At 43.1% G+C, this 25,969-nt stretch overlaps 1 protein-coding gene across 1 annotated transcript in view; it reads right to left on the bottom strand.

Moving 5' to 3' along the window:
• RSPH10B (radial spoke head 10 homolog B) overlaps positions 1-25,969 on the bottom strand; it is a gene marked incomplete at both ends in the record, with an annotated part of 65,458 nt that overhangs the window by 21,838 nt on the left and 17,651 nt on the right. The window contains 9 exons of the mRNA XM_080702778.1: positions 6,149-6,292; positions 7,258-7,365; positions 12,111-12,259; positions 12,940-13,019; positions 15,089-15,203; positions 17,699-17,888; positions 20,020-20,141; positions 20,670-20,829; positions 22,830-23,006. Of these exons, the coding sequence (XP_080558904.1) occupies positions 6,149-6,292; positions 7,258-7,365; positions 12,111-12,259; positions 12,940-13,019; positions 15,089-15,203; positions 17,699-17,888; positions 20,020-20,141; positions 20,670-20,829; positions 22,830-23,006 (1,245 nt within the window). The remainder of the gene's footprint in view (positions 1-6,148; positions 6,293-7,257; positions 7,366-12,110; positions 12,260-12,939; positions 13,020-15,088; positions 15,204-17,698; positions 17,889-20,019; positions 20,142-20,669; positions 20,830-22,829; positions 23,007-25,969) is intronic.

Raw genomic sequence — 25,969 nt, 5'->3', positions numbered from 1 at the left:
AGCGTGCGCCACCACGCCTGGTCTGAGACCCTGTTTTAAAAAAAAAATATATATATATATAGGGTTTGGGGTATAGCTCAAAAGTAGAACACTCATGGGTTCAATCCTTAGTGGCAAAGAATTCAGTAGTTTAATTAAAATGTGTCTTAGTGTGGGTCTCCTTGAATTCATCCTACTTAGAGTTAGTTGAGCTTCTCAGATGTTTATTTTTGTGTATTTCGTTAAGCACTGGGATTTCCCAGGCATTAGTCTCTGCGGCTCCCACCCTTCCCCCTCTGCGACTCACATACTCTATGTTGGTCCACTTGATGGTTCTACAGGGGCCTTGGGCTGTGTTCACTTCTCTTCAATCTTTTTCCTTCTGTTTCTCAACCTTGATCATTCCAATTGTCCTGTTCTCAAGTCCACTGATTCTTTCTTCAGCTTGTTCAAATATCCCTTTGATTTTTTCATTTCTATTCTTGTACTTTTCAGCTCTAGAATTTGTTTTTGGTTTCATAGGGTTTCTGTGTCTTTGTTGATATTACCACTTACTACCTGCATTGTTTTCTATGCATTGTTTCTCTCCATATCTTCCTTAGTACTTTAAATGTTTTTAAGATAGCAATTTAAAAATATTTGTTTCAAGCTGGGCGTGGTGGCGCACGCATGTAATCCCCATGCTTGGGAGGCAGAGGCAGGAGGATCGTGCAGGTTCGAAGTCAACCACGCTGGCTTAAGAGACCCTGTTTAAATAAAAATTTAAAAATAGGTCTGGGAGTGTAACCCTGAGGTAGAAGGTTTCCAGGAACCCCAGGACCACCAAATTATATATAATATATATATATAATTTATAAAATATGTATATAATTTGTTTATATATATAACTATATTATATATTACATTATATATTAATATATCAATATATTATATATTATATATTTTCATATATATTTTAATATATTATATATTTATATATTATATATATATTATAATTATATATATATATATATATATATATATATAATTTGTTTCAGAAGTCTACCACCTCATCTTTCTCAGGGAAAGTTCCTTCTGGTTTATTTTTCCTTTGAATAGGACATACTTGTCTGTTTCTTTGTATGCTTTGTGAGTCTGATGTTGTTGTTGTTGAAAACTAAGTATATGAACTTAATACTATGATAACTCTGGGTGTCAGATTCTCCCCCTTCCCCAGAATATGTGTGTGTTTGTGTGAGCGCATGACTTTGTTTTGTTGGAGGCTGTCTCTATGCTGAGGATCAGCCTGAAGAGTAAATATGGAGTTGTCTCAGGGCTTTTGCACCATCAAGTAAAGAAATTGCAAGCTGGGCATGGTGGTACGCACTTGTAATCCCAGCATTTGGGAGGCGAGACAGGAGGATCACGGTTCGCAGACAGCCTCAGCTACTTAGTGAGGCCCTTTGCAACTCAGTGAGACCCTGTCTCAAAATAAAGACTAAAATATAGGGCTGGGGGTGTAGCTCAGAGGTAGAATACACCTGGGTTCCATCCCGAGTACAGCAAAAAATAAACAAAAGGAAGGAAGGAAGGAAGAAAGAAAGAAAGAGAAAGAAAGAAAGAAAGAAGTTGGTAGTTGAATCATTTTAAGTCAGTGACCATCTGTATATTAGGCTGTACAAAGTCTTACAGTCCACTGATATTTTTTGGTCCTGTGTACCTTATTTTGGATTGTTTCTCTTGCTGTGTTTTCAAGTTTATTCATCTTTTCTCCTGTAAAGTCTAATAAGCTGTTTATTCCATCTGGAGTGTTTTTCATCATTAGTGTCTCTACTTAATGTGTACCTGCTTTTCTCAATCTTTTTCTCCTCCTCCTCCTCCTCTTCTTTTCTTCTTCTTCTTCTTCTTTTTTTTTTTTTTTTTTTTTTTGGTACTGGGGATGGAACCCAGGGGCATTGTACCTCTGAGCTACACCCCTAGCCTTATTTTTTCAGTATTTTTAAAATTTTTGAAACAGGGTCTCACTGCGTTGCAAAGGGCCTCGCTAAGTAGTTAAGGCTGTCAGCGAACCACGATCCTCCAGTCTCCACCTCCCAAATGCTGGGATTACAAACGTGCGCCACCACACCCGGCTCTCAATCTTCATGAACACTTATATATGGAGCATATCTAAAATAAGGACTTGTCTATTAATTCTATCATTTCTGGGTTTCTGCCAACTGATTGGCTGTACTTTTCTGCTTTACATACCTAGTAATTCCCATTGGATGACAAACATTTTGTATTTTGCGTTGTTGTACACTGGAAAATTTTGCCATTCTTTTAAATATTTTTTGGGCTTTGTTCTGAAATGCAGTTAATTGGAAATAGTTTTAGTCCTTGTCAGTCTTGCTTTTTAACTAGGCTTTGTTAGATGAACCTGGAACAGCCTTTAATCTAGGACACAAATACTGAAGCAATACACTAAAGTATTCCATCCAATGACCCTTTATGTTAGTCAGCGTTCCACTGCAGTGACAAAATACCTGAGGTAGATCCATTTAAAGGGAGGAAAGGTCTGTTTGCTCATGGTTTCAGAGGTGTCAGTCCGTGGCTGTGAGCCCTGTTGCTTTGGCAGGAGTGCCTCGTAGAGGAAGTCGCTCACCTGAGGGTGTCCGCAGAGCAGGGGGTGGGCGGAGGGGGCTGAGGCGTCCCAATGCCCCCTCCAAGAGCGCTAAACCCTAGTAACATAGCCGCATTCCACTGGGGCCCGCTTCCTAAAGGCTCCACCACTTCCCAGCAGTGCCATGGGCCAGGAACCACGCCTTTAACACACGGACCTCTGGGGGATGTTTCATATCTAGCACCCTCATTCACTGTACGATTTCTCCACTCCAGCTTTTGGGAATGTTAAGTATTCCCAGCCCTGTTGCAGGAACCGCTGAACTTCTTTCTGGCAATTCTTTCCTCGGCCTCCCATAGCTTCCCACAAGCAGACACACATCAGTGCACTCGGCCAGCAATAAAAGGGGAGACTTCTGCAGATCTCTGCGGCTTACGCTCCCTCTCTGCACAGCTGTTTCCTCCCTGGAGAAAATGATTCCACTGTGTCCTCCCCAAATTACTGGAATGAATGAAGTCCTTACGAGCTGAGCAGGAAGATGGGGCTTTAGTAAGTTTCAGGCTGACCGTCTCTATGGGCTTTCAATACCGTCCCCAAGTTGTTACCCCAAAGGGATCAGTGATGAAGTTGAAGCAGGTCATGAACTTTCAATTTCCAGAAAATTATATGAGACACTGACTACTCGACCAAATTTCTCTCTTGGGCTATAAAAAGGACTAAAAAATTACATGGAAAATGACATATTGGAAACTGGGAATGAACTTGCACAGATGGTTTCTGAGGATGGTCCCTAGCTGAGTGTATTCACACCCACATTACTAGAATCTTTGGGGATGCCATCTGCTGCGATTTGGATATGGCTTGGGTGTTGCCCAGGGCTCCACATATTGATATTTAATCCTCCTTGTTGGATATTTAAAGGGTAGACACTTATTCTTGACTATGATGTTTGGGAACTGAGGCCTTTGGGAGATCAGGATTAGAGAAGGCCACTGGGCAGAGGCCCCATGACCGGAAGCTGGTGACCTTATAAGAAGAGGGAGAGAGGCTGGACAGACACACTCTCTGATGCTTGCCATGTGATGCTCTCCACCACTTTATGACTCTCAGCAAGAAGGACATCACCAGATAAAAGCCCTTGAACTTAACAAAACTGTAAGCTCAATTACCCTCCTCTTGTGTGTACCCCCAGCCAGCCCTTTTTGCCTTTTTTTTTTTTTTTTTTTTTTTTGGTGGTACTGGGGTTCCTGGAAGCCCTTCTACCTCTGGGCTACACTCCCAGACCTATTTTATATATATATATATATATATTTTTTTTTTTTTTTTAACAGAATCTCACTAAGTTACCATGCTGGCCTGGAATCTATGATTCTACTGTATCAGCTTCCTAAGTACTTACTGGGATTACAGGCATGTGCCACCATGCCTAGCAACCTCTTTTTCTTTTTCTTTTCTTTCTTCTTTTTTTTTTTTTTTTTTTTTTTTTTTGCAGGTCTGGGGATGGAACCCAGAGGCATTCGACCTCCAAGCTACAGCTCCTTCCCTATTTTTTATTCTTTATTTTGAAACAGGGTCTCACTAAGTGCGTAGGGCCTAAGTAGCTGAGGCTGTCTGCGAACCGTGAACCTCTGGTCTCAGCCTCCTGAATGCTGGGATTATAAGCGTGCACCACCACGCCCGGCTCTCTTTTTCTTATAAAGCTGACCTGCCTCAGGTAATTTATTATAGTAATGAGAACCATTACAACATCTATGAAATCATAGATGAATTCAACTTGGACATTTTTTTCCCTCAAAGAAGTGCCCCAGGCTGTAGCCCATGACCAGGCTCCCAGATGCACTGAAGTCACATCCTCAACCTGAAGGAGACATATGTGGCTGATGTGGTGGGCAGTGATGTGCTGAGAACACAGAGCCTCCAGCTTCCCCGTGAGGAATTCAAGGCACATCTCAGAGATGTGTGATAAGAAATGCTTGACAACATATACAAACAGCTCTGAAGAGTCAACCAACTGCCGGGCGTGGTGGTGCACACATGTAATCCCCGCGCTTGGGAGGCGGAGACAGGAGGATCACAAAGTTTCGAAGCCCCTCGCTGGCTTAAGAGACCCTGTTTCCAAATAAAAATATAAAAAATAGGTTTGGGAGTGTAGCCCAGAGGTAGAAGGGTTCCATCCCCAGTACCACCTAAATAAATAAATAAATAAATAAATAAATAAATAAATAAATAAATAGAGTTAACCAACTACGGAGCTCAGTGGCCCTGAAGAATCTCCCTTGGGTCTCCCAATGAGTGTCTAAAAAATCCTGCTGGGCCTAGTGGTACACGCCTGTAATCCCAGCTACTCAGGAGGAGGATGCAGGAAGATCCCAAGTTCAAGGCGAGCATGAGCAAGTTAGCCAGACTCTGTTTATAACAAATAAAAATGGCCGGGCATAGTAATGCCCGCCTATAATCGCAGTGGTTGAGAGGCTGAGACAGGAGGATTGCAAGTTCAAGGCCAGGGTGTGGTAACTTACTTAGTAAGACCTTGTTTCAAAACATTTTTTTAGGTACTGAGGGTGGAACCCAGGGGTTTTCTACCTCCAGGTAATACTCCCAGACCTATTTTATGTTTTATTTGGAAACAGGGTCTCACTAAATTGCTGAGAGCCTCACTAAGTAGCTGAGGCTGGCTTCGAACCTTTGCGATCCTCCCGTCTCAGCCTCCTAAACACTGGGATTACAACTGTGCGCCACCATGCCTGGCTCAAAATAATTTTTAAAGGCCTGAGAGTATCACTCAGTAGTAAAGCACCCTGGTATTTAATCCCCAGTACTGTAAAAAAAAAAATCAAGCTGGATGTAATCCCAGTACTTGGAAGGCTGAAATGAGGATCAGAGTTTTGAGGCCAGCCTCAGCAATTTAGTGAGGCCCTCAGCAACCTTGCAAGACTCTGCTTCAAAATATCAAAATAGGGCTAGGGTGTAGCTCAGAGATACACACACACACACACACACACACACACACACACACACACACACAGAAATCCTTCAAGCCCATCAAACCTGAAATCCTTACCAAAGAACAATTTACAGTCTCAATTTGACTCAGTTTGGATCATTCATAAATTGACACTGTATGTTAACTGTGTACGGGTTTCAAATTGAAGTCTAGGCGTCCATCCTGGTGAGCAGTCCTCTCCTAGAGGACCTATTTAGCATCCTACGTGTGTGCAGAAACTGCTCCTTGATGTCTCTGCTCTGGGGCAGGCTTCCCATTCTTATAAATACTAGATACAATGGAATGAAATACCTCACAGCGACACGCCTCAGACCTTCCCATCTGGTCTAGTCGGAGTCCTCTCTGACCTTCACTGTGATATTTCCACTGGTGTGGCTACAAGTCTCTCTAGGCTGTGACCGGGAAATATACTTTTCCCTAACTTAAAACCAAACAATATACATCTTTCAAAGTGCAAAAAGACAACACAAATTTTAAGTCTTAAATTATTTTCTAGAAGGGCTACAAAAGCCCAAGATAGTTCTGATAAAGGTTTAAGCATCCCAAAACTATGCCTTGTTTTATAAATTCTAAATACTAGTTACCTGGTTTATTATCGTATGGATACTCCCATATTTGTTTCCATACAGGTCATCATATGGAACACCTAAATGTGCTTTAGTCATTTGGTCAGGAACATAGCTGAGTGCAAAGCACAAGAGAGCTTCAAAGAACTCCAGGAAAACCAGCTGAAATATAGAAAACACGGGGTCTCATTCATTCTGACCCACCGGGGTGCAGTGGCTGGCTTGGGGATTCATTCCTTATTCATGTGTAAGTTTTTCTCTTCCTTTTGCAGTGCTGGGAATTGAACACAGTGCCTCAGGTGTGCTAGGCAAGTTACATCACCAACCTTTATTATTTTTTATTTTTATTTTGAGACAGGTTCTCACAAAACTGCTGAGACTGACCTCAAAATTATGATCCTCCTGCCTCCACCTCCTGAGTATCTGGGATTACAGGTGTGCACCACCACACCCAGCAAAAATTAGATATCATTATTTCAGTTATCTAATTATTTCTAATATTATCCATACTTCTCTAATGCAATCGTGTGTGTGTGTGTGTGTGTGTGTGTGTGTGTGTGTGTGTGTACACATACATGTGTATATATAATTGAATGTTTGGGGTTCAGATTGTTTTCAAGCTAGGTGTGGTGGATGATGTCTGTAATCCTAGTACTTGGGAGACCGAGACAGGAGAATCACAGGTTTAAAGCCAGCCTCAGCAACTTAGCAAGACCCTGTTTCAAAATAAAACTGAAAAAATAAGAAGGGCTGGGGGTGTAGCTCAGAGCTAGAATGCCTCTGGGCTCAATCCTCAGTACAAAAAAAAAAAATCTTGTTTCAGTTCTTGGTATGCAGGGCAGTATAAAGAACCCCGAGCCGGGCGTGGTGGCGCACGCTTGTAATCCCTGCGCTTGGGAGGCTGAGACAGGAGGATCGCACGGGTTTGAAGCCAGCCTCAGCTACTTCGTGAGGCTCTCAGCAACTTAGTGAGACCCTGTTTCCAAATAAAGTATAAAATAGGTCTGGGAGTATAGCCCAGAGGTAGAAAGCCCCTGGCTTCCACCCCCAGTGCCACAAAAATAAAAAATAAAAAACTTAAGAGCCTCAAGTTGGATCTGTACCTTTCATGACATCTCTTTACAAACCTCAGGTTCGAAGTTGCTGTCGATCCCATCGTGTATGAAAGGATTGTCTTCTGCTATTACCTCCACAAATCTCGTCGCAGTCAAGTCTTTATTTATCATTCTAAAGTCCTATAAGAGAAACAATGGGCCAAACTGTAATTGCCTATAATTAATTATAAAAGATTTCTATTTAATGTCAATGTATATCAACATAACACTTTAAGAAAATGTACCAGAAACCAACATCCTAAAAACTGATCATTTTGAGCCTGGTGTGGTAGCGCATGTTGTAATCCCGATACTTGGGAGGCTGAGACTGGCAGATGGCAGTTCTGAAGCCAGCCGCAGCAACTCAGCCAGGCCCTCGGCAAGTTAGTGAGACCCTGTTTCAAAAATAGAAAATAAAATAGAGCTGGGGGTGTAGCTCAAAGGTAGAACACCCTTGGGATCAATCTCCAGTAACACACACACACACACACACACACACACACACACACACAGAGCCCCCCAAAAAAGATAATTTGAAAAGCATTCTGGACTATGAGTAGTATTTATCCTTTTCTTTTTTTTAAGGGAGGGTCTGGGGATGGAACCCAGGGGCATTCTACCTCTGAGCAACACCCCCTGCCCTATATTTTATTCTTTATTTTGAAACAGGGTCTCACTGAGTTGCAGAGGGCCTTACAAAGTAGCTGAGGCTGTTTGCAAACCGTGATACTCCGGTTTCAGCCTCTCTAATGCTGGGATTACAAGTGTGCACCACCATGCCCGGTTTGTATTTATCCCTTTCTCAATCTCTCTAAAATAACAAGAAAGTGGCTGGGTGGCATATGCTTCTAATCCCCACACTTGGGAGGCTGAGACAGGAGGATCGCACGGGTTTGAAGCCAGCCTCAGCTACTTCGTGAGGCTCTCAGCAACTTAGTGAGATCCTGTTTCCAAATAAAATATAAAATAGGTCCGGGAGTATAGCCTGGAGATGAAAGCCCCTGGATTCCACCCCAGTACCAAAAAATAAAAATAAAAAATAAAAAAATAGCCGGGCATGGTGGTGCACGCTTGTAATCCCCACACTTGGGAGGTGGAGACAGGAGGATCATGCAGGTTCGAAGCCAGCCTTGCTGGCTTAAGAGACCCTGTTTCCAAATAAAAAATATAAAATAGGTCTGGGAGTGTAGCCCAGAGGTAGAAGGGTTCCATCCCCAGTACCACCAAAACAAATAAAAAATAAAAATAAAAATAAATAAATAAATAAATAAATAAATAAATAAAATAACAAGAAAGTGGTTTCACACAAACATGAGACAGATAAAATGAAAGAATAGATCATGAGAGTATGAAATATGAACATAATTCTGTAATGGCAGTTAAATAGTTAAGTAAAAATTGCTGAAGAAGCCGGGTGTGGTGGCGCATGCTTGTAATCCTGGAGTTTGGGAGGCTGAGACAGGAGGATCGCACAGGTTTGAAGCCAGCCTCAGCTGGTTTAAGAGACCCTGTTCCCAAATAAAATATAAAACAGGTCTGGGAGTGTAGCCTGGAGGTAGAAGGCCCCTGGGTTCCATTCCCAGTACCACCAAAAAAAAAAAAAAAAAAAAAAAAAAAAAAAATTGCTGAAGAAAATGACTAAAAGGCCTGACCTAAGGGCTGTTTTCGATCTCCTTGCCCAAGGACTAAAAACAAGATGTCCTTGGTGGTCTGGTGGTCCCTCCCTGACCAGGTCAAGATGACATTCTATGGGCTAGCAGTTGTGGTAATATTCTGAAAAGTTAAGAAAAGTACGTCAAAATACAGACCCCAGCCTTGACATAGTTGCCCAGAAACATAGCAACCAATCCCCCATGAACAGCTAATGCTATAGGTCTTCTAAACCAATCACGGTAAAGGCCATGAGAACTTTCCAATCAATAGAGGCTATAAAGATAAAAACCAAAATGTGCTCAGGGTCCCTGTACTGAACTGCTGTGTCGGTTTATGTCAGGCACCCAAGCTGAAGCTTGAATAAAGGTTCTCGTTTCTCACAGCTGTGTCTGTTGAGCTGAGAGACCGGGCTTGAGTCTATAATAAACTCTCTTTAAATGTAATATTGGTTCGTGGTGACTCTCTCTCTTGGATGCGCCCCGCAACAAATTCCATGGGCTAGAAAGTGCTGTGCCACTGGACTCACAGAACCAAGGGAAAAGAGCTGGAGGTGAGGAGAGTCTCTCTAGAGAGAATGGCTAGAGACAATTTGGCCAGGAAAATGCTTGCTCCCTTCAAGTCACAGTGTTCTGCTGAAGAGGATGCAGAGAAAATGGGCCTCACTCGGGCCCTCGTCCACGCTCCCCCGCCCTTCACTCTGTTCCAAGGCCTGTGAAAAGCACACTCAGGCCTGTGTGGAGTTAGGAGATGCCAAGGAAAAGCTGGACATCCGAGAGCGCAGACTTGCCAGTGCTCACAAGGTCGAGCGGGGCAGTTTCCCGACCAATTCCAGTGAAAGCTACTGCCTGCCAAGTGCCACCGCCCACAAGGAGCCCAAGTGGCCAGCCTTCCAGTGTCACGTCCTTCGTGTGAGTGACAGCCAAGGCCCACCACACACCTGAAGAAAAGGCTTAATAGGAAAAAGCCCAAGAGCCAAAGTAAACCAGACCAACAAAACAACGGCAGAGGGCAGAGAAGGTGCAGACGGCCAGAGGCAAAACTCTGTTCAGCCTCCCTCCTCCCAATCACCCGCATCTTCAGTGGAAGAATTGCTAGGCTACCAACTGATCATTCTGAAAACCAATACAGGGAAAAATCAGGTATTTATCCCTCCCGTCCTGTATGGACTGTGTTTCTAGAGTATTCAACTAACCAGTGAAGCAGAGTTCTTTAAATAAGACTCACCGCTAATAGGTGCAAAAGAAATGATAGATAATGGGCACTGAGATAATGGACTCAGCAATGACCACCAGGGGCTGCTAAAGTCACAGGAAAGGTTTATGGGAAACAGTAGAAGGGTCACGCGGATACCACATGAACCCTGGGATGGATCACAGCATCCCTACAAAGAAAGACTCCTGATGCCACGGAATAGGCAGTATGAAGAACCACCCGTGGCAGTGTCCAAAAAGGAAATACCTGAATCTAAGCGAACCTCTAATTCCAACTGCCACTTTCATGTGGGGAAAAGATGATGTTAAAATCAGTTAACTAGCGGGGCTTGGTGGCACACACCTGTAATCTCAGTACCTGGGAGGCTGAAACAGAAGGATCAAAGATTGGAGATCAGCCTCAGCAATTTAGCAAGACTGTTTCAAAATAAAAAGTACTGCCAGGCGTGGTGGCGCACGCTTATAATCCCTGCGATTGGGAGGCAGAGACAGGAGGATTGCACAGGTTCGAAGCCAGCTGCGCTGGCTTAAGAGACCCTGTTTCCAAATAAAAATATATTTTAAAAAAATAGGTCTGGGAGTGTAGCCCGGAGGTAGAAGGGTTTCCAGGAACCCCAGTACCACATCATCATCATCATCATCATCATCATCATCATCATCAATAAAAAGTACTGTAAAAAATAAAAATTAAAAATAAATAAATAAGTAAAAGGGCGGGGGGTATAGATCAGAGCTAGAATGCCCCTGGGTTTAATCCCCAGTAACACACACACACACACACACACACACACACACACACACATACACACACACTTTTTTTTTTTTTTCCGGTACTGGGGATGGAACCCAGGGAGCATTTCTACCTCCAAGCGACACCTCCAGCCCTATTTTTTATTCTTTGTTTTGAAACAGGGTCTCACTGAGTTGCAAAGGACCTCACTAAGTAGCTGAGGCTGTCTGCAAACCATAGTCCTCCTGTCTCAGCTTCCCAAGAACTAGGATTACAAGCATGCACTACCAAGCCCAGCATACTCCTAAATATTTTTATGTATTCTTTCATTAGCATTTAATTTTCATTACATATACTCCTGCAAATACAAATTAAAAGTATCACGGAACAGAAACCACCAATAGCATGAGAACATTGTATAAATAAGATGTCATTATTTCTCAAACTAACTTTAAAAATTCCTGTTTGGAGCCGGGCATGGTGGCACATACTTGAAATTCTGTTTGGATTACAAAAAAATTCCTGTTTGGATGAGCAATAAGCTTCTTTTCCTCTGTGACGGGGTTTTGCTACGTTACCTGTATTGACTAGGCCTCTCGAGTACCTGGGCCCACAGTGGCCATTACTGACATGAACAGTAACGCTCAAGCAGGACATTCATCCTCCCACCCTCCTCTAAGGGGCCAGGTCTGCCTGAGGAAGCTGTAGCCTCGGGCCATCCTCTCCTGATCTGCAGCACATCAGGCAGGTCCCATCCCTCTGCCGCCCACCACCACAGAAACTTCGCCTCACTCCCTTCTGCCACTGGAAACTCCGTGAACATTCAGTGACCATGAGAGTTCATCCTAGATTTTTGTGTGTGTTGGGGGGATACTAGGGATTGAACCCAAGGGTGTTCTACCTCTGTGCTACATCCCCAGTCCTATTTATTTTATTTTATTTTATTTTATTTGTGTGTGTGTGTGTGTGTGTGTGTGTGTGTGTGTGTGTGTTACTGGAGATTGAACTCAGGGGCATTCTACCTCCCAGCCACACTCCCAGCCCTATTTAATATTTATTTTGAAATAGAGTCTCACTAGTTTGATGAGTTTCACTATTTGCCGAGGCTGTCCTCGAACTTGCAATCCTCCTGTCTCAGCTTCCTGAGTACAGGGATTATAGGTATGCACTACCACGCCTGTCTTCATCCCAGATTTTCATCTTATAGCTAGACTATCTTGCCTTTCTTGAAGTAACATCAGAATGCCTATAAATACAAAGCCAATATGAAATCTACATTATATGACACTTACTCTCAGCATCCAGAGGAAGTATCTCATCTTCATTGTGAGTTCGTAGGGTGGCGCTGTATGGGGTCTGCAGTAAGCTACGTAAATCTCCCAGCACTTGTCAATATAATTCATTGAGTAAAGTGTTCGCTGTTGCTCACTAAACAAAGTACCTAAAAGTGTAACATTCAAAAAAGGATTATAAAGCCGGTCATGGTGGCACATGCTTGTAATCCCAGCATTTGGGAGACTGAGATGGGAGGACTGTGGTTCACAGACAGCTTCAGCTACTTAGTGAGGCCCTTTGCAAATCAGTGAGACCCTGTTTCAAAATAAAGAGTTTGGGCTGGGGGTGTAGTTCAGAGCTAAGTAGAATGCCCTTGAGTTCCATCCCCAGTACTGTTAAAATTATAGCTGGATGTCGTGGTGCGCGCTTGTAACCCCGGCATTTGGGAGGCTGAGACAGGAGGATCACGGTTCACGGCCAGCCTCAGCTACTTAGTGAAGCCCTTTGCAACTCAGTGAGACCCTGTTTCAAAATAAAGACTAAAAAATAGGTCTGGACGTGTAGCTCGGCGGTAAAATGCCCCTGGGTTCCATCCCCAGTACCGCAAAAAAATTAAATAAATAAAGATTATAAAATTAAATTGTGTATGTATGTGTGATATTAGAGATTGAACCCAAGGGCATTCTACCTCTGAGTTACACTTCCAGCCCTATTTTATTTTTTACTTGGAAACAGGGTCTCAATAAATTGCTGAGTCTGGCCTTGAGCCTGCATTCCTCCTAGGATAAAATTTTAAAGCACAATAGTAAATAGAAACTTGTTTTTTATATATATATATATATTTACCTTTTACCTGGCAGGCATTTGGATGAATGTTCTCGGTCATTAGTTTCGTAAAACACAAAAAGAGTGATGGGCTTCTATTTCTGTGATTAAGAAGACACCATAATTACTCCTCCCTCCAGGAGGTAGAATATAATTCCCTTCTTCTGGAATATGGGCTAGATTTAATAATACCTCCAACAAGTAAAGTGTAGCAAGGGACAAATAGTACGTTTGTGGTAGGAAAACCTGCCTGACACCACTTTGATCTGGGAGCAAGTTCCCATCACTAGGAAGGAGACCCACCACCAGCAGGTGCCACCTGTGCAAGGCCGTTTACAGCCATGGTGTTTTCTCTCCAATCTGTAATCTCGATGTAATCATTAGAAAACATCACAGTGCAAAACCGTGGGTCAGTTTACCAAACAGCTGATCAGTTTTTGTAGTGTCAAAGTCATAAAGGACAGCTGGGTGTGGCCACGCATGCCTATAAGGAGGCGTGAGGACCAGAGGCAGGAGGATGGCAAGTATGTGGCCAGCCTCCGCAACTTAGCGAGATGCTGGATCAGCTGAAAAGGTAGACGGGCTGGGGGTGTGGCTCAGAGGTAGAGCACCCCAGGTTGACTCCCTAGCACCACATGCACACAAATACAGGCGTGAAGGACAAAGCGTGAGACACTCACAGATTGGAGGCGTAAAAAAAAAAAAAAAAAAAAAAAAAAAAAAGCAAAATGCAATGTGTGAGCCAGGATTAGATCTTGGGACAGAAAATGGACGGTGGAAACGCTGGGGAAAATCCTAGTGACACCTGTGGTTTAACTAATGGTATCACAGCAACATTAATTCTTTACTTTAGACAAATGTACCATGGTTGAATTTGAGTGAAGGATACAAAAGAACTCTGTATTAACTTGGCAACACTTCTTTTTTCCTTTTCTCCTTCTTTTCTTTCTCTCTCTTTCCTTCCTTCTTTCTCCCCCTCTCTCCTTCTTTCTCTCTCTCTCTCTCTCTCTCTCTCTCTCTCTCTCTCTCTCTCTCTCTCTCTCTGTGTTACTGGGGATTGAACCCAGGGGCATTCTATCTCCAAGCTACATCCCCATTCCTACTTATAATTTTTATTTTGAAATAAGTTCTCGCTAAGTTGCTGAGAATCACTACTTGCTGAGGCTGGCTGGCCTCAAACTTGCTATCCTCCTGTCTCAGCCTACCAAATACTGGGATTGCAGGCTTGCACCACCATGCCCGGCTTGGCAACACTTCTGAAAATCTAAAATTATTTTAAAACAGAAAGTTAAAAAAAAAGTAATATAGAATCACTTTTGTTCTGACAAAGAGGAAATTCTGACGCAAGAAGAAAGAATTGAGACAGGCTGAGATAGGAGGATCACAGGTTTGAGGGCAGCCTCAGCAACACAGTGAAACTCTCCGCAACCTAGCAAGTCCCTGTTTAAAAAATGAATAAAAAATAAAGCCAGGTGTGGTGGCGCACGTTTGTAATCCCGGCACTTGGGAGGCTGAGACAGGAGGATCACGCAGGTTCAAAGCCAGCCTCAGCTACTTAGTAAGGCTCTCAGCAACTTAGTGAGACCCTGTTTCCAAATAAAATATAAAATAGGTCTGGGAATATAGCTCAGAGGTAGAAAAGCCCCTGAGTTCCACCCCCAGTACCACAAAATAAAAAATAAAAATAAATAAATAAATAAATAATAAAATCAGGCTAAGGGTATAGCTCAGAGATAGAATACCTACTGGGTTTTCTCCTCCTAGGTTCTATTCCTAGAACCACTAAAAAGAAAAAAAAAAAAAGGAAGAGTTACTTGTAACTCTTTCTGAATTAAATTCCAAATTCCAAGAGCTATTTGTAATATTGAATTGGCTCAGCTATGAAGGTCTACTGTATGTATTTATGATATTTATTACATTATAAATTAAATATATTAATATAAATCAAGATACTATTTATTGAATTATAAATTAAATTCTAAGAGCTATTTGTAATATTGAAATGGCTCAGCTATGAAAGTCTACTCTGGTATCCCAGGGTTTGTGGCTGGTATTCGAGGGAGATCCTGCTGCGAGGCCTTCTTTCCCTGGGCCTGTAAGCACGACAGCGGAGGGAAGACAGCGGCCCTGTGACCGCAGCCCCTCGTGCGGATGCAGAAGCGGTACCTACTGGTACTCCTTGTGATGAATGTGGTAAGCCAGCTGCAGCAGGTAACTCAAGAACGTCCTCAGAAGGATTGTTCTGAATGGAGAATGAATTTCTTCCACTGGCATGTCATTATTGGCTAAAAGAAGAAAATTGGAGAAGATGTAGCATTTCTAGTACCTTCTATTTTATTTGCATCTGGTACGTAACTCAAAGAACTGTACGTGTTTCCCAGAGAATACTCTGAAACTATGTGTGCATCCAAACAGAGACCAAGCATCACACAGAAGAGCTCTGGCTGGTCGCTTTAAGAGATACCAGTGGCCTTGTCCCCATGTTTGTTTGTTTGTTTGTTTTCAGTCATCTGGGCCAATTTGATTCCTCCTCTTCCTCCTCCTCTCTTCCTCTTCCTCCTCCTCCTCCTCTTCCTCATCTTCCTCCTCCTCCTCTTCTTCCTCCTCTTCCTCCTCCTCTTCCTCTTCCTCCTCTTCCTCTTCCTCCTCTTCCTCCTTCTCCTCCTCTTCTTTTGAGCTACACTCCCGCGCCCCCCCTTTCTTGAAACGGTCTCACTAGGTTGCTAAGAGTCTCCCTACTTGCTGAGGCTGTCCTTCAACCTGTGATCCTCCAGTCTCAGCCTACCACGTACTGTAATTACAGACACGCCGACACAGCCAGCTTAAGGCTGCTAATTGTAATTTTTGTTTTTTTAATATGGAACACTTTACAAATTTGCATGTCATCCTTTTGCAGGGGCCGTTCTAATCTCTGTATCATTCCATTTTTAGTATATGTGTTGCTGAAGTGAGCACTACTCATTGTAATTCTAAGTGAATTTTAAGCACTTAAGTTTGAAGTGCATGGACATTTTTTCTAATATTTTATTTTTCTCTTTTGTGGTTTTGGAGGTTGAACCCAGGTGCATTGCACTTCTAGGCTACTTCTAAGCTACATCCCGGCCCTTTTTATATTTTTATTTTTAATTTTCTTGAAACAAGGTCTCACTAGGTTGTTTGAGGCTCTCACTAAATTGCTGAGGCTATCCTCAAAACTGTGATCCTCCTTTCTCAGACTTCCAAGTACTAGAACTACAGGCATATACCACCATGCTCAGCTAATATTTTATTTTATTTTATTTTATTTTATTTTATTTATTATTTTTTGTGGTACTGGGGATGGAATCCAGGGGCATTTTTATCTCCAAGCTACACACCCAGCCCTATTTTTATTTCTTTTTTTATTTTTGAAACAGGGTCTCACTAAGTTGCAGAGGGCCTCAATAAGTAGCTGAGGCTGTCCGCGAACCATGATCCTCCAGTCTCCGCCTCCCGAATGCTGGGATTACAAGGGTGCGCCACCACGCCTGGTCTAATATTTTACTTTTCAAGTAGATGATTTGAGGTTCTCATTTCTGCCTCCTAGAATTTGGCTAGAAAGAGTTTCAAGGTTGTTAAGTTCATCCAGTGAACTTTCTCATTTGAAATCAAGGCCAATCCTCAGAGTACCTATGCCTCATCCAGGGTATCCCCAAGCCCTCCCAGGTCCTCCTTGCTCCTGAGCTGATGATTCGGTGCTTTTTCAGGGGTAGGGAAACTTTCCTGTGAGGGGCCTGATGGTAAATAAATCAGGCTTTGTGGTCCGGACTGTCTCTGTCAGGACTGCTCCGCTCCACGGGAAACACACAAGCGTTGCAGCACAGAGCAGCAGGAAAGCCTTCGAGGATCAGCAGCTGCCCAGGATTCTCCACCCTGGGCTATTTTGCTGACCCCCGCGCAGGTGGCCTTGCGCTGTTGGACTCCGCAGGCGCCGAGAGCAAGACCACATGCTGGTTTCTGGAATTCTCCCAACATATGTCTTCCATACTCTTGGCATTTCTTTTTTTTTTTTTTTTTTTTTTTTTTTTTTTTGTGGGTCTGGGGATGGAACCCAGGGGCATTTGACCTCCAAGCTACACCCCCTGCCCTATTTTTTATTCTTTATTTTGAAACTGGGTCTAACTGAGTTGCAGAGGGCCTCACTAAGTAGCTGAGGCTGTCCGCGAACCGCGAATCTCCGGTCTCAGCCTCCTGAATGCTGGGATTACAAGCGTGCGCCACCACACCCGGCCTTGGCATTTCTTAATTCATTTCCAGGTGACAGAATGGTATACCATTTTTATTTGTAATTTTTCATACTGGGGCGTTCTACGTCTGAACTAGCCCTTTTTATTTTTTATTTTGAAACAGGGCTTTGCTAAGTTACTGAGGTTAACCTCAAACCTGCCATCCTCCTGTCTCAGCCTTCCAACTGCTGGGTTGACAGGCATGTGTCACAGGCCCAGGGGTACACAATTCTTTTTTTTTTCTTTCTTTCTTTTCTTTTTTTTCTTTCTTTCTTTTTTTCTTTCTTTTTTTTTTTTTTTTTTTTTTTTTTGGTGGTACTGGGGTTCCTGGAAGCCCTTCTACATCCGGGCTATACTCCCAGACCTACTTTTATATTTTTATTTGGAAACAGGGTCTCTTAAGCCAGAACCGCTGGCTTCGAACCTGCGCGATCCTCCTGTCTCCGCCTCCCAAGCGCGGGGATTACAAGCATGCGCCACCACGCCTGGCTACGCTATTCTTTAAACCAAAGAAGTGGAGGACACGGAACACTCACCACTCAATATCCTGTCCATATCAGCAAGAGTTATGTTGTGGTGGTGGAATCTGCAATCTTTTAGAAATCTCCAGAAGTGGAGCTTGGTCATCAGAAAGGTGTTATCCAGAGACTGATCACATCCCAGGCTGCTGTAGAAGCTGTAGATTCTTCTTAGTTCTGTAATGTTTCTTAAGATAGCGAATTCTACCTAAAAAGAAGAAAGCCATGCATCCTGCTTCATAGGAACAAGACTCAGGACCTGTTTCACATGAAATGAGGACAGTGCGTGTCAAGTCAGCTCTCGTAGCTGTAAGACCTGCTCACCCCCGTCAATAAAATGCGATTTCTGTAAAAAAGCACATTGTTGCCTGGAAAATGAAATTCCTTTCACACTGCTATGTGACAGCTTGTCTCGATGTTAGCAATAAAATACTATTGGCCCCAGTTCAATATAGCTCATGCGCATAGATGTAAAAGTCTTTGACAAAATAAAATGGAATCCAGTGATATAGAAAACAAATAATCACCAAGTTAGGCATGGTGGCACACGCCTATATTCCCATCCGGTACTTGGGAGGCTGAGATAGGAGGATTGCACGTTTGAGGCCAGTCTTAGAAACATAGCACCACCCTGTTTCCAAATAAAAAATAAAGCAGGGCTGGGTGTGTAGCTCAGCAATAGAATGCCCCAGGGTTCAATTCACAGCACCAAAAAGTAAATAAAAACAAACAAACAAATAAATAAATAAGGCTAAGGGTGTACCTCGGAGGAAAAACATCCCTGGCTTCAATCCCTACTAACCCCCCACCAAGACACATAAACACACAAAACACTTGTCTATCCCTGACTCTATTAAATGAAACATTCAGAGATCATGAAGAATGACATTTGGGGTCCTCAAGGAGGCCATGAAGCTCCCACTTGCTTCTATCTTCACTCAGGCATCTGTTACTCTAGGCATTAACTCGATGTGTGTGTGCATGTGTGTGTGCGTGCACATGCATGCGTGTGTACCTCTATACCACAGGGCTGTTCTACCTGAGTTACATATCCAGGCCTATTTTATCATTTATTTTTGAAACAGGGTTCACTAAGTTGCCAAGGCTGGCTTTGAACCTGTGACCTGCCTGTCTCAGCCTCCCAATTACTGGGATTACAGGCATGTACCACCACACCCAGCACATTAATTCCTTTGAGAGTCAATTCCTTAAAGCAAAATGTTTGTGGTCATATCTAAAGCACTGTTCCAGAGCACAACACAGACTCTATCTTCATGAAGCTTAAAATCTATTAAGAAGTTGAGCCGGGCGTGGTGGCGCACGCTTGTAATCCCCGCGCTTGAGAGACTGAGACAGGAGGATCGCACAGGTTCGAAGCCAGCCTCAGCTACTTAGTGAGACCCTGTTTCCAAATAAAATATAAAAAAGGTCTGGGAGTATAGCCTGGAGGTAGAAAAGCCCCTGGGTTCCACCCCCAGTACCGGGGGAAAAAAACAAAACCCTTAGCTGGGCATAGTGGCACATGCCTGTAATCTCAGTATTTGGGAGGCTGAGACAGGAGGATTAAAGGTTTGCAGACAATCTCTGCAAGTTAGGAAAGCTGTCAGCAACTTAGAGACACTCTGTTTCCGAATAAACAATAAAATAGGGATGGAGGTGTGGCTCAGAGGTAGAATGCCCGGAGGTAGAAAGCCTCTGGGTTTCACCCCCAGTACCACCAAAAATAAATAAATAAATAAATAAATAAATAAATAAATAAATAAATCTAAGCAATAGAAAATTTTCTAACTAAATTGAAATATGTCCATATTATGAAATATTACACAATCACTAAAATATTTAAAGTTATTACTAAAGTGTAAGATTATAGGCTATTTTCCCTTTCTGTGTCTTATATAGTTCTATATGTTTGAATTTTTGTAAGAGCAGGTGATCCTTTTGTGATTGTGAAATAATCAAGAGACGTATACATATAAACATAGACATTCATATAAATATATAGGCATTGTGGATTAATTCCAGGCATTCTACCTCTGAGCTCCAGCCCTTTTTTATTATTATTTTTATTTTGAAAGAAGGTCATACTATGTTGCCAAAGGTCTTGAAACTGTGATCCTCCTGTCTCAGCTTCCCAGGTTCTGGGATTATAGGCATATACCACCATGCCCAGCTTCAAGCTACACACACACACACACACACACACACACACACACACACACACACACACACACACACGATCTCACTAAATTGCAACGGCTGGCATTGAAGCTGTGATCCTCCGATCTCAGCCTCCCAGGACAGGTGTGTACCACCATGCCCAGCTGATACAGGTTTCTCACCTGCTTCTTCTCCTCTGCTTGGTCCTCCTTAGGGTACATGTTCAGCAACAGATTCAGGTCCAGCTCGATGCTCGATCCTAGCACAGAATGACTTTGACTGCCATCAAGCTTTCTGATGGTTTCTAGTAAGTAAAGACAAATGTGGGGGACAATGTGAAAAGCAATGTTACAAATTTTCACTGTTATGTCAACATGACTTTCTACCAAAATATGATATAAGACGAGGAGGAGGAGGAGGGGGAGGAGGAGGAGGAGAAAAGAGGTGGAGTATGGTAACAAACGCCTGTAATCCTAGTACTTGGAAAGCTGAGATGGAAGAATCCCAGGTTCGCCGCCAGCCTCAGCAACTTGAGACTCTCATCAACCTAACAAGACCCTGTGTCAAAATAAAAATAAATAAAATAGGGCTAGGGGATGTGGCTTGGAGGTAGAATGCCCCTGGGTTCAATTCCCAGCACCGAGAGAAAGTTGGGGAAGGAGAGATAGAGAGAGAGAGAGAGACAGACAGACAGACAGACAGACAGACAGACAGACAGAGAGAGGAAAGCTGCCTGTAAGAAGCTTCTTTTTCTGAAGTGCTGGACGTTCTCTAGAGTGGACACAGTAGATGAACGCAGGCTGGGGCTGTTGGCTGAGGCGAGGGCTCCTACCAGCACTAAAAGAAGATCCGCGTTTCCTGCTCATTTGGGTCGTGTCAGAGGACAGGTCCACGCTACTTATGAATTCAGCTTCTAGACCTGGAAACTGCGCTATGTGGTCATTGAAAAATAGGCCTTCATACACACGCCCATTCTTGAACGTTAATCGACCCTGCACGGACAAAAAAAAAACCAACAAACTTTTGCCTTTGGGGAAACGTCTTGTAGAAAACATTAGTAAGTGTACATTAATGGCTCTTTCTGGCCTAGAGTTGTTCATTGGTTTCGTTTGTTTTTGTGGTGCTGGCGATTCTTGAACCTAGAGGCAGTCCACCTTTAAGCTACGATAGCCCTATTTTATTTTTTATTTTGAAACACAGTCTCACTAGTTGCAAAGGGCCTCACTACGTTGCTGAGGCCGTTCACAAACCTGGATTCTCCTGTCTCAGACACCCAAGCATTGGGATTACAAGCATGCACAACCATGCCCAGCTTGCTTATTGGTTTTGAAGCTACACACTTGGCCCCAAAACTATCCAGCTCCCAGAGTCTCACATCACTGCAAATCCTCTCCCCCACCTCCTCCTCCTGCTTCTTCCCTCTTCTCTCTTCTCTGCTCTTTCTATATTGACCTCACAGCCTTTCACTAACTTTGAGCACCTCTAGGTCACAGAATGGGTCTTAATAAACTACATGCGTAGCCAGGCATGGTGGCACATGCTTGTAATCCCAGTACGTGGGAGGCTGAGACAAGATCACAGGTTCATGCTCAGCCTCCACTACTTATTGAGGCCCTCCACAATTTAATGAGACCCCGTTTCAAAAATAAAGAATAAGTTGGGCGTGGTGGCGCATCTTGTAAGCCCCGCACTTGGGAGGCGCAGACAGGAGGATAGCGCAGGTTCAAAGCCAGCCACACTGGCTTAAGAGACCCTGTTTCCAAATAAAAATATAAAATAGGTCTGGGAGTATAGCCCAGAGGTAGAAGGGTTTCCAGTAACCCCAGTACCACCAAAAAAAAAAAAAAAAAAAAAAAAAGAATAAAATATAGGGCTGAGGTGTAGCTTGAAGGTAGAATGCACCTGGGTTCAATCCCCAGTGCCTTAAAAAATAAAAATAAACGATGTGCATGACCAGCAGAGTGCCCATCACACTCTAGGGGCTCCAAGGCCAATGGCCAGTTATTGAGTTCCTGACTTTTAAGTTATTGAGCCAATTTATTTGCCCAATTGCGTTAAGTGAAAGACATTTGTAGAGAGCATCTGGGGAAAGATTTTCTTCTCTTCTACTTAGTATGACACACAAATGTGAAGCCTGGAGCCACAGCAGCCGTCTTATGGTCATGGGAATGGGTGGAGCTGATGTGGTTGGAAGTTTTGTGGGTAGATGAGATCCTGACATCACTGCCCCTGAATCAAACAACCCAGAAGCCACATTATTCTTTATAATAGCATATATAGCAGACTAAGCTAGATTGCTACTTGAAACTAAAACCTTCTACACACACACACACACACACACACACACACACACACTAATACAAACTAATTTTTTTTTTTTTTTTTTGGTGGCACTGTGGGTGGAACCCAGAGGCTTTCTACCTCCGGGATATACTTCCAGATCTATTTTATATTTTATTAGAAACAGGTTCTCACTAAGTTGCTGAGAGCCTCACTAAGTAGCTGAGGCTGGCTTCGAACCTGTGCGATCCTCCTGTCTCAGCCTCCCAAGCGCGGGGATTACAAGTGTGCGCCACCACGCCCGGCTTAATACAAACTAATTTTTAAAACCTCCAAATATCTAGGAAATAGATATATTAGAAAAAAAAATTTGGTGCTAGAGATGGAACCCAGGGGCATTCTACCTCCGACCTACACCCCAGCCCAATTTTTTATTCTTAATTTTTTTAAACAGGGTCTCACTAAGTTGCAGAGGGCCTCACTAAGTGGCTGAGGCTGTCTGAGAACCCGGATTCTCCTGTCTCAGCTTCCCAAGTACTGGATACAAGCATGCACCACCATGCCTGGCTTTAGAAATATTTTTAATTCATGTAATTGCCTTAACAATATAGTAAGTTATCTAGTTTACCAGATAGAGAAAGACTCACCTTTTTCTGGATTCCAGCTGCTCTAAATAATCTTTAAGCTATGATCCTCACAGGTCTATACTCACCATGCCATGCTTTTTATTGGAAACCCATTCTCCCTCATACATGGCTCCACTGGCATAGTAAAACTTTCCATGTCCGTGACGATACCCATTTACAAACTCTCCTATGTATTCATTTCTCAAAGGATACTGGGAGTTGACGATTCTCCTTAGAAACCATGTGTGTGTCCCAAAGCCATTCTGAAAAGAAAGCAAATTTTCATCAGAAATGCTCAAAATATTTCCTTTTACCTGAATCCATTTCAAATGAGGACAAATACAATAAAGTGTGTGTGTGTGTGTGTGTGTGTGTGTGTGTGTGTGTGTGTGTGTTTTACTGGAAATTGAACCCAGGGGCATTCTACCTCTGAGCTACATCCCCAGCCCTATTTATTTATTTATTTATTTATTTATTTATTTATTTACTATGTGTATGTGGTACTGGAGATAGAACCCAGGGGCTTTCTACCTCCGGAGTACATTCCCAAACCTATTTTATATTTTATTTGGAAACGGGGTCTCACTACGTTGCTGAGAGCCTCCCTAAGTAGCTGAGGCTGACTTCGAACCTGTGCGATCCTCCTGTCTCAGCCTCCCAAGTACTAGGATTACAAGCGTGCGCCACCACGCCCAGCTTGCCCTATTTTTTATTCTTCATTTTGAAATAGGGTCTCACTGAGTTGCAAAGGGCCTCACTAAGTAGCTGAGGTTATCCACAAACTGCAATCCTTCTATCTCAGCCTCCCGAATACTGGGATTATTACAAGCGTGTACTACCACACATGGCTTATTTTTTATTTTTATTTTTATTTTTTGGTGGTACTGGGGGGTGGAACCCAGAGGCTTTCTACCTCCAGGCTATGCTCCCAGACCTATTTTTTTATATTTTATTTGGAAACAGGGTCTCACTAAGTTGCTGAGAGCCTCACTAAGTAGCTGAGGCTGGCTTCAAACCTGTGCGATCCTCCTGTCTCAGCCTCCCAAGTGCAGGGATTACAAGCGTGCGCCACCATACCCGGCTTTTTTTTTTTTTTTTTTTTTTTTTGGTAGTACTAGGGTTCCTGGAAGCCCTTCTACCTCCGGGCTACACTCCCAGACCTATTTTTACATTTTTACTTGGAAACAGGGTCTCCTAAACCAGAGTGTGCGGCTGGCTTCGAACCTGCGCGATCCCCCTGTCTCTGCCTCCCAAGCGCGGGGATTACAAGCGTGCTTATTTTTTATTTTTTGAAATACAGTCTTTCTAAGTTGCTGAGAGTCTCACTGAGTTGTTAAGGCTTGCCTCAAATTTGCAATCCTCCTGTTTCAGTTTCCCAAGTACTGGGATTATGGTTGTATGCCATCATATCCAGCTATTCTTTTTTTTTTTTTTTTTTCCCAGTACTGGGGATGGAACCCAGGGGCATTCTACCTCTGAGCTACACCCCCAGCCCTATTTTTTTATTCTTTATTTTGAAATAGGGTCTCACTGAGTTGCCAGGGCCTCACCAAGTAGGTGAGGTTATCAGTGAACCTCAATCCTCCTTGTCTCAGCCTCCCAAATGCTGGGTTTATAAGCATGCGCCACCACACCCGGCTCCAGCTATTCTTTTAAATTTTTATTTTTTTAAACATGTACATTGAGCTGGGCGTGGTGGCGCACGCTTGTAATCCCCGCACTTGGGAGGCTGAGACAGGAGGATCGCACAGGTTCAAAGCCAGTCTCAGCTACTTAGTGAGGCTCTCAGCAGCTTAGACCCTGTCTCCAAATAAAATATAAAATAGGTCTGGGAGTATAGCTCATAGATAGAAGGCCTCTGGGTTCCACCCCCAGTACCACACACACACACACAAAAAAAACATGTACATTGATAAAAGTACTCTCCTGAAGCCCACTATAAGCACTCATTAGGTTTGAGAATTTATCTGCATGTTCTCCAGGCATGTATAATTACACATGTTAAATCAATGTACTGCCGGGCGTGGAGGCGCATGCTTATAATCCCTGCACTTGGGAGGCTGAGACAGGAGGATCGCACAGGTTCAAAGCCAGCCTCAACTACTTAGTGAGGCTCTCAGCAACTTAGTAAGACCCTGTTTCCAAATAAAGTATAAAATAGATCTAGGAGAATGGCCTGGAGGTAGAAGGCCCCTGGGTTCCATCCCCAGTACTACATAAATAAATAAATAAATAAATAAATAAATAAATAAATAAATAAAATTGATTATGATGTGAGACCATAATGCACTAATAAATATATTAATTTTAAAAAAAATCAATGTACTGTATGTGCATAATATGCATACCTTTCTTTTTTTCTTCTTTTTTTTGTGGCACTGAAAATGGAACCAGAGACATTCTACCTCCAAGCTACACTCAGACTGATTTTATTTCTTATTTGGAAACAGGGTCTTACTATGTTGTTGAAAGCCTCACTAAATGGCTGAGGCTTGCCTCAAACCTGTGATCCTCCATCTCAGACTCCCAAGTACCAGGATTACATGTATGTGCCACCATATCTTTTTCAACAATGGGATATTGTGTATACACCGTCCAATAACTTCTGGGTATAGACACCAGGGACTTGAAAGCAGGGACTTGAACGGCGACTGTCCACCCAGGCTCACCCCAGTGCTACTCACAGCTGCCAAAGGTAGAGGCAACAAGACTCTGGGTGGGAGAATGTACAAAGGAGACACAGCATAGAGACACCACAAAATGTCACTCAGCCCCAAAAAGAGAGGAAATCCTGACACATACTAACACATGGAGGAACCTTGAGGACACCACGCTGAGTGAAATAAGCCAGTCATGAAAGGACTAAGGTGTAGGATTCCACTTACATGTGAGGGACCTATGGTAGTCAAAGTCATGAGGACTGAAAGTGGAAAGAAAGATGGTTCCCAGGAGTTTAGGAAGGAAGCAATGAGCAATTCGTGATTACTAGGTATAAAGTTTCAGTTTTGCAAAATGAACAGTACAGATCTAGGAAAATAAAAAAGCAAATTAAACCTAAAGCGTGCAGAAAGAAGGTAATAAACCAGGTGTAGCCGGGCGTGGTGGTGCACACTTGTAATCCCAGCGTTTGGGAGGCTGAGACAGGAGGATCACACAGGTTCGAAGCCAGCCTCAGCTACTTAGTAAGGCTCTCAGCAACTTAGTGAGACCCTGTTTCCAAATAAAA

Source organism: Muscardinus avellanarius, assembly GCF_963383645.1.
Source record: "Muscardinus avellanarius genome assembly, chromosome: 10".
NCBI lineage: Eukaryota > Metazoa > Chordata > Mammalia > Rodentia > Gliridae > Muscardinus > Muscardinus avellanarius.
The sequence above is the reverse complement of the archived record's forward strand: the minus strand, read 5'-3'. Positions and strand labels throughout refer to the sequence as shown.